Source organism: Pongo abelii, chromosome 1 (genome assembly GCF_028885655.2).
Source record: "Pongo abelii isolate AG06213 chromosome 1, NHGRI_mPonAbe1-v2.0_pri, whole genome shotgun sequence".
NCBI classification, from domain to species: domain Eukaryota; kingdom Metazoa; phylum Chordata; class Mammalia; order Primates; family Hominidae; genus Pongo; species Pongo abelii.
The window spans coordinates 218,420,912-218,436,682 of NC_071985.2; the positions used below are offsets into that span (position 1 = coordinate 218,420,912).

Sequence of the window (15,771 nt, forward strand, 5' to 3'; positions counted from 1 at the left end):
CCCGGGAAGTGCTGAGCTTACTTGGGCTGGAGTAGATGACGGGAGAGGGAGGATCAGACAGTGGAGGAGGCACGGAAGGGTGAGGTCAAGCCGTGACACGCCTGAAACCATTGCCTTGAGAGAGGAAACTTGATTTAAACATGACTGAAATGTGCCCAGTGGGTCCCCATTTTATAGATGAGGCAGTGGCGTTCTGAGACGCAGGCCTGCCCAGTGCCACACAGCAGGCCAGTGGCTGAGCCAAGACTAATTGGTGTGACTCAAGGTCTGAGTCACTCCTATTCCAGTGGCCGACAGAACAGTGAAGTGGCCTGATGAAGAGCGTTGGTGTTTTTTGTTTTTTTTTTTTTAAAGAAAAATAACTGGGCTGCATTCGAGAGGCTGGAGCTGGCAGGGTATCTTTGCTGCAGCACTGCTGCTATGTCGGGCTGTATTGCTGGTATTGCACTGCTGATATTGTCGAGTCTTTGCTGTTGGGGCTGTCTTAGGCATTGTGGGATGGTTAGTAGCATTCCTGGTCTCTACCCACTGGACGCCAGGGGCACCCCTACTCACCCCACCCCAGTTTTGACAACCAAAAATGTCGCCAGACGATCCTGGGTGTTGCCTGTGATAAGCTCCCCTCCTCTGAGTGAGAGGCAGGGAGCTCTGCTAAGGGCCCGAGAGACGCCCAGGTATTCGGTACTCATCCTCTAACCGAGGGTGGGAGAAGCGAGGATGAGACAGAATAAAGGGAACGCCTTTTAAAGGGGTAGAATGGTGGCCTCGTCATCAGACGGGAGAGAGACAGGTTGGGGTTGGGGTGGGGTGTGGCAGGGAGAGAGAAGGAGCCCCAGGCTGTTTCAGACATGCTGAATTTGAGGCGCTGGCAGGACTCCAGGGAGGGAGGGTCAGCAGAGAGCTGGACATGCCAACTGGCAATGCCGGCCCAGCCCAGCCCATCCAGGGTCCTTGTGTGAATGAAGAAAGAGGCCCCCTTCCTCCTGGTGGCCATGGCCCCTGGCCAGGGACCCCACCTGCTGCCTCGGCTGGACTGCCTACACCACTTTCCCGGCAGCCCCTCCTGCAGAGGCGTCCGTGTGGATAACACACAGGAGTGGCTGGGGAAGCCTGGAAGTGCAGAGTTTCTTCGTGAGAAAGGAGATGGGGTGGACCAAGGGCTGACTGCACAGGAGAAAACACCCTCCTTAGGGACAGGAGTTGGTGAAGGGGGCTGCTGGGAATGAATGGAAAAGATCAGGAGGGAAGCAGAGTGCCAAAAGGGTTTCGAAAAAGAGAATGATGAGTTTTGGGCAGGTCAGAGACACAGTCCCCGGGAGGGTGGTGGCCTAGTCAGTGCTGCAGGGGGCCCGTGTCAGTTACTTGGCAGAAAGGCCAAGAAGCTGGCAATGAAGACTGAGGGTGCAACACCCTTCTTAAAGATCACAGGTGAAGGCAGGAGTAAGAGCAATTGAAAACGAGCGAAAGAAGTGATGGATTCCAGAGAAGAATGATTTTTTCAGGACGGTACAGTCATCTTGAAGTGCCCCTTTGATGGCAAAGGGAAGGAACTAAGAGGAAAAGAAAGGCCGCCGACACCAAAGAAAGAAGAATTTTGTGCACAAGTTCCCTGGGAAGGAGAGGAAAGGGGAGACAGGGCAGGGTACGTGCTGCGTCTAGGAGGAAGACCTAGTGGGGATAATGGAGGGAAGGAATAAAAGATGGGCAAAGAGAGAAAAAGGAAGCGAGGAGAACATGCTCTTGTGTGGGGCAATGCACCATTCAGAGGATTTCCAGCACAGAAGCGTGAGAACAGCAATATTATAATAATAGCACACCTGCTGCGTGCCAGTGCTATGCCAAGAGTTTGATACATTTTTCTAATCATTATAAACAACCCGGCAAGGAAGTGTGTTCATATTTATAGGTGAAACGACAGAAGCTCCCCAAGATTAAGCTACAGAGCTGGTAAGTGTTAGAATCAGAATTCAGACCTAGATCTGCCATTCTCTTTTCAAAGGGTTTGGAGGCTTGAGAGTACAGGGTTGGGTTGGTGAGTTGGAGAGGTGCATTGCAAGGATACCAAGATGGCGGAGGAGGTGAGATGGCCGGGCTGACATTGGCTTGGCCCACTGAACCTGGTGAATACAGGGATTTGTGGAGGCTCTGTTGGGATGAGTCTGGGATTTTGCCCGGCTGCAATGTGTGACCCAGGAATCAAAGGGGAAGGATGAAATCATGGTTGGGATCTGAGGAGGACTAAGGGGAGAGGTAGTTGAGGATGCTGAAGGGGAGGCCAGTATTTGATCACATTTCTATTTCTAGATTAGATGACTAACTGTAATAATAATGGGGATTTTGCTCTTTGGGGGAAGGAACAAGTCTTTCTTATACTTCTGTTTACAAAAGTTATATATGTTGGTTATAAAAACCCAACTGTTACAGAAATTCATAAGGTGGGAAGTGTTTGCCTCTGCGTCTTCATGTTCTGCACAGTGGCTGGCACACAGGGGTCCTCAATGAACAGTTGTTGAACAACTGAATGGAAGTCAAGGTCCAGTGCAATCCCACCCTGCTGGGATAATACTCCTAACAGTTTGATGTCTTTTTCTCAAGGTTGTTCTTTTGCTCAGATACTGACATTTTAAAAAAAATAAAAGCACACCAAGCATATTGTATTGCAACTTGCTTTCTTTTCATTTAAAGACACAGTGTATCTTGGATAGTTGAGTGATTTGCCATTCATGCAAGAAAAGTCTTTTATTTGTAACAAAGTCTTGCAGAAATAGACACAAACGACGGAGCTTGCGGAGAAAAATGTAAAAAATCCTTTCCTTCCCTTATCAGAGGAACCCTGAGAAACCAGGCAGGAGGAGTATTCAGCTGACTTTCAAGGTGCCGCTTAAACATTCTTATCCTCCCAGCTGAACCACACAGCAAATCCTCCACCCTTCCAAACACACTGGACTCCAGCAGGCCTCACCTTGTGGGCTGCACGTGACATCTCCCAACAACACCGCAAGTTGTTTCCCTGACATTTACCCCGCCTGGATTCCCCTGGGGGATTCATTTCAGGATTTCCGTCCTAGTTTGTGACGCGTGTTTTATCTCGTAGGAGGATGTTCTAAAAGGCAGGTAGCCTGGTGGTCAAGAGTAGGGAGTTTGAGGTTGGAGGGGCGTGGACTAAGTTGCAGCTTGGCCACTTGGCAGCCGGGACCCGAGGCCCACTGTCAGATTCTAAGGAGGAGGCCTCTAGAAAGGGCTTTTGGCTTCACCCAATTGAGGGCTTAGGGCTAAAGAAACCCCATTTGCTGCTGAATGGAGACAGGGCAGAGGCTCCAGAGGATGTCACCTGGGTGCAAGTAAACCAGGCTATGCGGCCCACATGCCTACCTGGCTGCTGGCTACCCATGTTTAGGTCAGATGAAGTCAACAAGTATTTGAGGCTGATGATGACAGCAGCCCCCACCGATTACGAGCTAACTGTGACCAGCACTGCATGCATGTATCCCATCACTCAGTCCTCATATGCTGCTAGGAGAATGGATGGCCATTTCACGAGCAAGTAAATGGAGACACAGCCATGTCACGTAACTGCCCACACAGCTAGTAGGTGCACAGCTGAAATTGAAGCCTTGGCAGTGGGTACCCAGAGTCCCAGCTTGGAACATTACTGTGATACAGACGGGGCTTTTCGTGGTTATGGCTTAGGGGAGGAATCAGATGCGGTTTACCTTAGGGAAAGACAACTCTTAGCTGTGTTGCTGCCCGAGCCAATGACAGCACCCATTCTCTAGTGACTGGGCATGTGCCTGGTACCTTGCTGCATCTTCAGAGGAAGTGTGTATGTGTGTAGGGGGTGGGGGTGAAGGGGCAGGGGTCATAGGGAAGACACAGGTGTTAGGGTCACAAAGACCTCAGTTTGAGTCCTATCCCTAATGTACCAGCTGTGTGAACCTGGGCAACTTTTTAATGTTACTGTGTCTCAGTTTCTTTACTTTTAAAATGAAGGCTGGGCGCAGTGGCTCACGCCGGCAATCCCAGCACTTTGGGAGTTGAGTGGGTTCATTGAGCCCGGGAATTTGAGACCAGTTTGGGTAACGTGGCGAAACCTCATCTCTACAAAATCACAAAAATTAGGTGGCGTGGTGGCACACGCCTGTAGTCCCAGCTACTTGGGAGGCTGAGGTGGGAGGATCGCTTGAGCCTGGGAGGTGGAGGTTGCAATGAGCTGAAATCATGCCACTGCACTCCAGTCTGGGCAACAGAGCAAGACTTTTACTTAAAAAAAAAAAAGATAAATAAAATAAAGATGGTAATCATACCTGCCTCATTGGGTAGATGGGAAGATAAAAGTACACAGTGCGTGTGAAACACTGAACACAGTGCTAAATCCCCAGGAGGAGCTAAACAACTCGTGCTTTCTACCCTTCTCTTAGGAGCTAGAAACGCAGGCAGCTCCTGGGAGTGTGCGGGATGGTGATGTACAGACTGGGGACTCCCTGTCAGCCTCTGTAACATGAAGTGCCTCAAATCACCTTATCCTGGTGGAGTAATCAGAAAAGCAGCTTTGAGCCAGTTTCCTCATTTCTAAAATGAGGAAAATGGGCAAATTATTAACTCATAGAATTATTGTGAGGATGAAATGAGATCATGTGTATAAAATGCTGAGAACCGTATCTAGAATATAAGTCCTCAGTGATGAATGACTGTCGTCACCATAATCACCATCATCACTGTCATCATCATCGCCCTCCTCCTTCCTCCTCTTCCCTCCTCCTCCCCATCCTTCCTCCTCATCTTCCTCTTCCTGCTTCTCCTTCTGGATTAGCTCTGGGCTAGGAATTAGGTACAAGAGTAGAGAATATGGGGCATACTCTAGCTCACCCTTTTCTTTCAGTCTTTTGGGTGCTTGACGTAATATTGCTTGTACTGGAAGAGAAGATGCCTTTTACCATCAACTTCCTCTTCTGCTGAGTAGACAAAAGATGGGCCCTGCTTACTAACCTTTCTGTTATTCTCTATTCTTTTTTTCTTGACTTCTTAGAAACAACTAGTTGTAATCACAGAATATGTAGCCAGCAGACCACCGTTTCCCCAACGAGTGTTCCATGGAACATTATTCCAAGAGGTTAGTTGGGGGGGCAAGAGCATCAAGAAAGGAGACTAGTAGTTTGGAAATACTGTTTTCTTTATCCCCTTCTTGTTGACCCAGGGTGCGTGTTAACAAGGGAGGGACTCTGCAGAAACCTGCTTAATGGGATTAAAGACTTAAATGTTAGACCTAAAACCATAAAAACCCTAGAAGAAAACCTAGGCATTACCATTCAGGACATAGGCATGGGCAAGGACTTCATGTCTAAAACACCAAAAGCAATGGCAACAAAAGCCAAAATTGACAAATGGGATCTAATTAAACTAAAGAGCTTCTGCACAGCAAAAGAAACTACCATCAGAGTGAACAGGCAGCCTACAAAATGGGAGAAAATTTTCGCAACCTACTCATCTGACAAAGGGCTAATATCCAGAATCTACAATGAACTCCAACAAATTTACAAGAAAAAAACAAACAACCCCATCAAAAAGTGGGCAAAGGACATGAACAGACACTTCTCAAAAGAAGACATTTATGCAGCCAAAAAACACATGAAAAAATGCTCACCATCACTGGCCATCAGAGAAATGCAAATCAAAACCACAATGAGATACCATCTCACACCAGTTAGAATGGCAATCATTAAAAAGTCAGGAAACAACAGGTGCTGGAGAGGATGTGGAGAAATAGGAACACTTTTACACTGTTGGTGGGACTGTAAACTAGTTCAACCCTTGTGGAAGTCAGTGTGGCGATTCCTCAGGGATCTAGAACTAGAAATTCCATTCGACCCAGCCATCCCATTACTGGGTATATACCCAAAGGACTATAAATCATGCTGCTATAAAGACACATGCACACGTATGTTTATTGCAGCATTATTCACAATAGCAAAGACTTGGAACCAACCCAAATGTCCAACAATGATAGACTGGATTAAGAAAATGTGGCACATATACACCATGGAATACTATGCAGCCATAAAAAATGATGAGTTCACGTCCTTTGTAGGGACATGGATGAAATTGGAAATCATCATTCTCAGTAAACTATCGCAAGAACAAAAAACCAAACACCGCATATTCTCACTCATAGGTGGGAATTAAACAATGAGAACACATGGACACAGGAAGGGGAACATCACACTCTGGGGACTGTTGTGGGGTGGGGGGAGGGGGGAGGGATAGCACTGGGAGATATACCTAATGCTAGATGACGAGTTGGTGGGTGCAGCGCACCAGCATGGCACATGTATACATATGTAACTCACCTGCACATTGTGCACATGTACCATAAAACCTAAAGTATAATAATAATAATAATAAAAGAAAAAAAAAAAAAAAAAAAAAAAAAAAAGAAACCTGCTTAATGTTGTTCAAATCTCACGACTCCATGAAGTCAGGAGAAGAAAATGGCTGGTCTGAGGAATGCTTGCCTAAAATCAGTCTTCCTTAGCCTTGCTGGAATTACTGGCCTGAAAGCTTAACTTTACAATCCGTGTTTATTTATTTTTAGACAAGGTCTCGCTATCACACAGGCTGCAGTGCAGTGGCGTAATCATAGCTCACCGCAGCCTCGAAATCTTAGCCTCAAGGGATCCTCCTGGCTCAGCCTCATGAGTAGCTAGGACTACAGGCCTGTGCCACCATGCCTGGCTAATTTATTATTATTTTTTAAATTTTTTGGAGATGAGGGGTTTCACAATATTGCCCAGGTTGGTCTTGAACTTCAAGCCTTAAATGATCCTCCTGCCTCAGCCTCCTACATTGATGGGATCACAGGCATGAGCCACTACACCTGGCAACAACCCACATTTCTTAACAGTAATATATGACTAGATTTATAGACTTAGTCTAGATGACTAAAATGGTCTTGGGAGTGGGAAGGGGACAGTGCACATGCAGCTTGGCTCTATTATTGCCAGGATGGAGATCATAGTCTTTGTTTTAGTCCCGGTCTTGAAGAACAACGAGAACTCTGCTCCGTGTTTTACCTCATTTCAAGTAAGCTCACGACTCTGCCTTGATTGCAAGAACAGTAACACTCTCTGCTATATGATGAGGGGAAGGTTCCAACATAAAAATTAATGTTGGTTTTGCTTTTGCTTTTTAAGAATGTTACCCCACCTTCTGGATACTTTGGAAGCATCCTGCAGCAGATGTTGAAGCGCCAGGGTTGAAAATCACTTCTCTATTCTTATTCATTGTGGAAAGAATATAAAACTGATGCGGGCTCTCTGGAGGGTGATTTGGCCAGAAGCAGTAGCAACAAGCTTCAAAATGTTGGAGTTCCTTAAGGTGAGGCCCTGTGCTCTTTCCCTTCTCTCTCATTACTTTCATGTAGGTCATGAGCTTACATGAAATCAGGCAAAACATGGAGCAAAGTTCCCTGGCTGTTCTTCAAGACTGAAGAATAAATAATCTTCCTAACTGATTCCGTTCACATCTACGGCTTTAATCTTCCTTCCTTCCTGCCTGCTTGCCTTCCTGCCTTCCCTCCTGCCTTCCTTCCTGCCTTCCTATCTTCTATCCATCCATTCATCCACCCACAGACCCACCCACCCTTCTATCCACCCACCCTTCTTCCCATCCATCCACCCACCCACCCACACTTCCATCCACCCACCCACCCACCCACACTTCCATCCATTCTTTCTTCCATTTTTATTTATTTTTAGACAAGGTCTCCCTATCACACAGGCTGCAGTGCAGTGGCATCCATCCATCCATCCATCCACCCACCCTTCCATCCATTCTTTCTTCCATCCGTCCGTCCATCCATCCATCCACCCACCCACCCACCCTTCCATCCATCCTTCCTTCCATCCATCCCTCCATCCCACAGATATGTATTAGGCCCCCGCTGTGTGGCACATGCTCTCTGGATGCTGAGGATACATCATTGTTACCTATCCCCAGACAAGACACCCGGGGAAACAGCTGTCTCTTGGGCATCTCATCTCAGATGTCTCACAGGCACCTCACACTCCTCTTCCCCCTCAAACCTGGGCCTCATCCTGCATTCCTTGCTCTGAGTTTTAGTGAAGAAATCACATCCGTCTTTTACACACACCAGAAACCTAGAGGTCTTGTTGACTCTCCTCTGTCACTTTCCTTCCAACCATCTCCAGTCCTACAACTAAGGCCTGTTGATTTACCTCTTACTCGCCCCTGAATCTTCTTTCTCCATCCCCACCCTGCCCTAGGGCAGCCTTGTCATCTCTTACAGGAGCCTGCCCACCCTCCAGGACGTTGTCCACTTGTCACCAAGATGATTGTCTCAGAATGCAAGCTTGTCCAGCTCCTTACTGAAGGCCTTTCACAGGCTTCTCTCTGCCCTTAGAATAAAGCTTCTTACCAGGGCCCTGCAAGACCCCACATGCATGGCCCTGGGAAGCTCCCTGGCCAGCCTGCCCTGCCCTGTGCCCATTTCTGTTAGCCCCTTGTGCTCTCCATGCTACCTCTGCCAACATGCTGCTCCTGTGCTCAGAATGCTCTCTCCCCCTTCTTTGGCAAACAACTCTTATGCATCCTGCAGATGCCCTGCTCTCCCTGACCAGATCAAACCCTGCACTTCATAGCAATTGTCACCACTCAACTTTCCTGTTTGAGTGGTTTTCCCATTAATGCCCACCTCATCCTTCCCCCTGAGACCATAAGCTCTTGCAGGGCCTGTTTTTTTTCCCCAGTATTTTATTATAAAAAATTTCAAATGTATGGATATATTGGAAGAATTTTACAGTGAACCATACAGCCATGACCTGATTCTACCTGTTCCTGACCCCGTTACGTCTCTGCCCTGCACAACATGTGGCGTCTGGTAAGCATGCATGCAATCAATCTTTGTTGAAAGAAAGCGGTTCATACCTCTCCACCTCTAGGAGAATAAAGATAATATGAGCAGGTATGTGTGCAACAATGTTCATCTCAGCATGATTTATGAATGTGAAAAACTGGAAATCACCTAAGTGCCCATGATAGGGGATTGTCTAAAACAATGGCACATCCTACACAATGGAATCAGTAACCGCTGTCAGTAACAGCGATGATGTAGGTCTGTGTCTACTGACATGGATGACATACCATTAGGAATAAACCAAAGAAAATTGAGGGTAACGTGACACTATTTTTTTGTAAATTAAAAGTCAATAAACATTCAGTAATGCCTATTGTGTGCCAGGTACTATTCCAAGTACTTTCCATATATTCATGCATTTTAATGATCACAACAGCCCTAAAGGGTGGGTACTCCCTATTAGCCTCATTTTACAGATAGGGAAACTGAGGCATAGACAGGGTAAGTGACTTGCCTGGAATCACGTGGCTATTTCCATGGGAAAATGCCTTGGAAGTTAAACAGCATAATTAGACTTTGCATAATTTTGATTTAATTTTCCTTTTGCCTCTGTTTTGTTTCATTTTTCTTCAGTTATCGTGTCTCACTTGTATGTGTGTGTGTGTGTGTGTTTTTTAATGGAAAATTACGCCTCAAGCAGAGAAGCAGGGGGTTCTGGAGAAGGGAATAGACTTGGCCAGATACCCAGGAAGACTTCCTCAACAGATGTCCCATCATGCTGAGATTCAACGCGACATTTTAGAGTCATGCAACCATGTGAGAAAAAAAGTCCCAATAACCTTTGTTGGGGCTGGAGGGCGAGATCCCGAGGTCCCGGAGGAGCTGCTCCACCTCCTCCAGCCAGGACAGCGAGTGCCTCAGGACGTCCAGCACCACCTTCTGGAGCCCCGAGACAGGTGGGCTCACCTGGAGGTGCTGAAGAAGGTCGACCTCCTTCTTCAGGTCATGGCTGCAACAGGACATTTTCATGCAAGCCTGCAAAGAGGTGAGATCATGAGGAGCCCAGGCCCTGTGGCCAGAAATAGCCCCCGACGTGACCTTGGAGAAACAGCGTTCTCGACTCTGCCACGAAGCAGGCAGCGCCACGTATTGGCCGCCTTGGGAGGACTCAGTTTTTTTCTTTTTTAAAATTTTTATGTTTTGACAGGTTTTTTTTTATACTCTAATTTGGACTTTTGATGGTCAAAGCAAATCCCCTTTTAGGTCTATGAAACCCCAAAGCCAAAGTACCATCAACAGTTTGGCTGCAATGAGAAGCAAATGTGGCTACTTCTTTTTTCCATTCGTCAGAATTCCTGCCAAGATCAACACACAAGCTGGTGGGAAAGCGTGGTTTCCTGATTTGAAAGAGTGCTGACAAGCCAGCATTTGCACAAACTCCCCAAACAGGAGCTGCTGATTTCCAGAGAAAGCAGAAGCCACCGCCTGCTCTGATAAGCCATGTCCCAGGGTGGGGCCCGCAGGGCTGTGGCCAAGTCCTCCCGTCCCTGCTTCTCCAGAGTCAAAGGCAACGGTATGGAAACTGTCTTTTGTGGCTGGGCTAAAAAAAAGAAAATGCAAATAAAAAGCAGGAATGTTTCTTTGGTTTCTCTGGAAATAACATGGGGGTTATGAAAACAATTTCTTTTTGGCTGGGGATGCGGGCTGCTCAAAGTCAGTAATTGAAGATGCTCAGGCATCTTTTTTGGACACGCCAAGTTCTCCTGGGAGGCATTTTTTGAGGCCCTTTGTTTTTTCTTCTCCAACAAGTTTCTCCAACAAGAGGAAAAAGTGGATAGAAAAGCCAAGCATTTCTGCCCAACTTGCTCCAAAAAAAGCTGGGCAATTTCCCAAATAAGCTGCACAAAAATTAGACAAAGAGACCATTTGTGGAAAGCATAAGGAGGGGCCACCTGGCAGCTGTCCAGCGACGTCCTCAGCTTCTCGATGTTCTCGGTGGTCTCCTCCTGCTTGGAGTTGCTCAGCTGGGTCTCTTTCTGGAGGGTCCACTTTTTCTGCTGAAAACTGATGTTGTCCTCAGTGACCTGGGTAATTTTCTCTATTAACTGGTGAGAAAAAGAAAAAGAAAAAGAAAAAAAAAAAAAAGATGTAACATACAGGGGTGGGGGGCCCTGGGGGAAGGGGAATGGGAGAGGGAGAGATGCAACTTAAGTTCCTGCCTCAGCACGGGAGGACAGAGGTCCTGATATATCTCGGTGATGGCTGTTAAGGGGAACGTTGGTCCTGTCACCGGGGAATGAGTCCCGGAATCAGAGATTTTCTTTTCTTTTTTTTTTTTTTTTTTTTTGCGATGGAGTTTCACTCTTGTTGCCCAGGCTGGAGTGCAATGGTTTGATCTCAGCTCACCGCAACCTCTGCCTCCCGGGTTCAAGCGATTCTCCTGCCTCAGCCTCTGAAGTAGCTGAGATTACAGGCATGCACCACCACGCCCGGCTAATTTTGTATTTTTAATAGAGATGGGGTTTTACCATGTTGGTCAGGCTGGTTTCGAACTCCCGACCTGAGGTGATCCGCCCGCCTCGGCCTCCCAAAGTGCTGGGATTACAGGCATGATCCACCACTCCCGGCCGATCAGAGATTATTTTTACGATCCAAAGGTCTGTCTTGTGGCCCTGAGTTTGTTCCAGATTCTTCCGTGTTGTATAGGGATTCAGAACACTGAGCCTGATATTATGGGCTCATAAGCAGCAGGTCAGGTTCTCCTATGCCTGCTGAGGGCAGCCCGCGGCACATTTTCCCATCTGTGCTTTGACACAGGGGGCTAGAAAGTGTAGTGGAAGAACAGCAAGGCAATCATTACAGCCAGACGTCCACCCTCACTGCCACTGTCAACTTTTCTCCTCTGAAGGAACGCGCCAGAATGCACTGGCTGTGGGGAGGCAGCTCCCTTTCTCCCAGTGCTAATGGAGGCTAAACATGCATGTCTGGAGACCAGAAGTAAGCCCGAATGGTTTAATTTGATTTTCACAGACACATTTCAAGGGAGTTTTAACTGGCTTTTACTTTAAAAGCCAGGAAATCCCATAAAATCAAAACAAATCTTTATGGTGTAGCAACAGTGTGAAAAATATGCCACCAACAAAAACAGAAACATATGCTCCCAGGGTCTGGAATCCAGATCCCCGAAGAAGAAGAAGAAAGTGAAGGAGCCACGTGGTACGGACGGCAGACTAACCTGTTGGTCGGTGACGGGCTTGTCCGGGAACGGCTTTGCCCGTCCGTAGGTGGCCTTGATGACTTGACTTCTGAAGTGCTCCAGCTGCAGCAGAAAGGGGGCAACAGTGTCAGGAGGGCAGCGGGGGCCAGCAAGCGGGGGCAGCGTTTCCATGGCAGGGTGTGGGAAAAACCACTTAGCAGGGTTTGCACGCCTGAATGACCATTCCGCGTTATCAGAATCTTCACCACTCACGGGGAGTGGCGGGACCCACAGAAGAAAAGAGAACAGCAGGCTTTAATTACTTTTTAGGCACGCCTGCCTAACCCGAACGATGCCCGTGGTCAGTGCACACACATGTCTCAAACCCTCAGAAGAGCCTCTTGCTGCCAATTATCCAATGGGAAGTCTGGGGCCGGGAGCGCTCTTCCATAATTGCTAAGTTGGCACCAGACTGTGAAATAAATATTGAGGCTGTCAGTCCAAGTAAATTGTGTAGTCAGCAAGGAATGCCGGGGAGAGGAGAATGTTCTCTCTTTCTCCATTTCGTGCCTGAGCCCATACGCATCCTGAAGACTATGCCCACTGTGTTCATCTCGGTATCCCTGGAGCCCACTACAGTGCCTGGTGTAGAGGAGACACTCAGACACCCAACTAACCTTTGCTGGATGCCTGTACACTGAAACATGAACTAAAGCCAAGGGCCTCTACTTCTAGCGGCTTTCACTGAGCCCCTCCTGGGTGCTAGTGTTTTCAGGTTAAGGCTGATGAAATAGCAGTTACATTAAGTCCGGGCTTACAGAATGACAGGTCCAAGGTGTCCCGATTCCATTAGTAGTTAGAGGTAAAACGGAGCCCGACTTTCTCTGAGAATTTACCAACATGGCAGCCCCTGGCGTGAGTCTCTGGTTCACTGGCAAAATGTGGTTATTAAAGGCTCCAAAGCAGAGCCTTGAAGGGACCAAAAGGGCTACTGCATCAACCTGGGGCCCAAGACACAGGTATTTACTGCACAGGGGAGTTCTAATGGGAAATGTCTTAGGGACATCTCTGCAGTGACCCTGCCATGAGAAGACCAGGTGACATGAGGTTCTCAAAGCCATCCTCTGGTTTCATGGCCAAGCAGAGGGTCCCAGCTCACCCAAAGAATTGACTGTGTAGAGGAGGCCTTGTGAATGATGGTCCCCCATTGCCATCAGGGGCTCCCCACAGGAATGGCTGCCCAGGGCCATTGGGAGGGAGAGGTCATCTTAGACGTGGCCTTGGGCCTGGGGTCACTTGGCTGGGGAAGGGCAGACTATTGGACAGGGAGCAGGGCCTTGGAGATACAGGAGCGGGAAGGTGCTGGGAGGCAGAGAGAGGGCTTGTCCTTTCTCTCAAGTCTAGACCTGGAGCAGTCTCAGGACCTCCAGGGCTCCTCCCGGATGACCTCTGCTCAGAGCTGGAACAAGAACCTTGGCCCTTGGGCAAGGAGTACAGGTCAGACCCTCAAATCAGGTATGTGTTGGGGGGAAGATTGGGGGTAGCCAATGGGCACAGGGAGAGGCCCAGATGGGCAGGTTCTCTGCCCTTGATAAGGGGCTGGTGCCCCCACAGGAGAAATGGTGCTGGCAGTGACAGTGGTGAATATTTGAATTTTAGGGTGCAGGGACAAAGGCCTGGTCACACTGCCTGGTAAGGCTTGGATAGTAGAAAATGGAAGGGCTTTGGGGGCTGAGCTGGGTGGTTTGAGAGATCCTGGCTTTTAACCTTTCTTGGTAGTTCACAGACCGTCCTGAGAACCCAGTGGGAGACATGGGGGGCCCTCCTTCCCAGTAATAAAAATACACACACACACACACACACACACACACACGTGCGTGCGCAAACCATTCTGTGGATCCCCTGGAGTCACGGTTTCCAGGAGAAGGACCCCTGTGGAGGAATCTAGGGTGGGCTGCCCCTGGGGGGCCACATTCCTGAGGGTCACATGCCCTCCCATCTTGGTTTCCTGTTTGCTTTCCCTTAGCTTTTGGTAAACTCTCGTCTGCACATTCTGGCCCCCACAACTGTGTCACATGTGCCAGGAAGGGCCACCGGTGATTTCAGGCCACAGCATCAGAGAAAAGGCACCTCCAGACCAGGTAGGAGTGGCTCACCTGCAGCTGGGAGCTTCTCCATCCAGCATGCACTTTGGACACTCTGGGGTTTTACCTTATTAAGAAAAGTGGCAATTCCTTATAGACACTGACTGTAATGTCTGCTGGGGCCCGAGGGGAAGAAAGACTGTGGTAAATGTCAGGACTAAAAACATTAGAGAGAAAATGCTAGAAACACCACCGAGCCGGGACTGGCTACTTGGTCCGGGTCTCGGGTCATCGTAAACTATTTGAGTGGGAGGCCTCCCAGCAGCAGAAACCTGTTTAGCGATGTCCACGGGGGTGGGGAGCTGCAGACAGCCTCTGCTCATGAGATAAACGGGAGAATTAACGCACGTCTGTTTTTCTACCTTGGGCGTCCTCCTCTCTCACCCCCACCAACTGCTTGCGTGCAATCATTGGGGAGCGTGGGCCAATAAGGGGGGCTCTGGAACACGCCTACCTGACCTACTGCCCTCTCCAAATTGATTTTAATGAGGCTCTCTCTGTTCCCCATTTCTTGCAGCTGAAGCAATTTCCTTCTGGAATCCTCCTGAAGCTTCTCTTCAACCTGAAATGACGATGAAAGCGAGCACTTGCTGCTAATGTGATCATAATGCACTCTGAGGAAATTCCTCTAGGATGTCTAATGGCTGTGGGGGGTCCCAGAGGGGTAGGCACAGCTGCAGCCCATGTGGCAGGGGTCATAGGCGTGCACGGGGTAGAGGCAGGCTCGGGGGGCACTGTCTGTTGGGGGAAAGGGCTAGGCTCTGCACCCTGGGCTCAATATTTGTCCTACCCCAGGCTCTAATCCCAGCCTGGTCCCTAACAAGCTGTATGACCTCAGCAAAGTCATTTCACTGCTCTGTGATTCAGTGTCCTTATCTGTCAAATGGGGTGATACTAGTTCCCTCTTCGCAGAGTTATTGTGGGGATTTAAAAAAGCTTGGAATAGTGACAGCGCTTCATAAGGGCTCTACAAGTGTGTTAGATGTTGTGACCTAGGACAGGTGGATGACAGCAGCTACTATGCAGTGTCATCCTAACACCATAAGGAACCACCGCCCATCGTGGGCACTTGGTAAATGTTAACTGCTGGGCTTATTATTGTAACTGTTTATTGCTACCACTTCTAGCACACTTACCAAGGGAAACTGCTCTGGGAGACTCGCTAAGCAATGGCTAGTAAAGAATTGTAGCATGCAAAAGAAGGCGTTTAAAGTGGGGAAACGTGCCCATTTTCCCCCGCTTGCTCGAGTAATGGACAACTCGAGGTGAGCTTGGGCGTGTTCGGTGCTGCCCTCTGCTGGCCATTACAGGACCCTGCAGCTGCTCAGTTCATATCTGAACCATTAACATTTTGGGCATCTGCTGAGCCAGGGCTCAGGCACTTCCAGGAAATGAGACAAACTCTCCTAGATGAGAGGATTTTGTTCTGAAACAACCTCACAAGTGGTTTATTAGGGGGCTAGAGAGGGGTCACACAGACTTCATGTAAAACACCCAGAGCAACCTGTAAAGCTTTCTTCTGAGTGGCAGGGTGCAGCCAGTCCCCAGCGAGCTGTTTTCCG

General features: G+C 48.4%; 1 protein-coding gene across 38 annotated transcripts in view; it reads right to left on the reverse strand.

Annotated features, from left to right (window-relative positions):
- FHAD1 (forkhead associated phosphopeptide binding domain 1) overlaps nucleotides 1-15,771 on the reverse strand; it is a 151,131-nt gene that overhangs the window by 61,163 nt on the left and 74,197 nt on the right. For 34 of the 38 annotated variants that reach the window (XR_008516775.1, XR_008516774.1, XM_054541338.1 and 31 more), the window contains 4 exons: nucleotides 14,664-14,771; nucleotides 12,105-12,188; nucleotides 10,822-10,974; nucleotides 9,709-9,904 (listed from right to left, as the gene is read on the reverse strand). Coding sequence is in view for 36 of the 38 variants with exons in the window: in XM_054541338.1 (XP_054397313.1) it covers nucleotides 9,709-9,904; nucleotides 10,822-10,974; nucleotides 12,105-12,188; nucleotides 14,664-14,771 (541 nt within the window). In the remaining 2 variants the exon portion in view is untranslated. The remainder of the gene's footprint in view (nucleotides 1-9,708; nucleotides 9,905-10,821; nucleotides 10,975-12,104; nucleotides 12,189-14,663; nucleotides 14,772-15,771) is intronic. The other 4 variants (XM_054541363.1, XM_054541357.1, XM_054541307.1 and 1 more) reach the window with 1 other exon arrangement.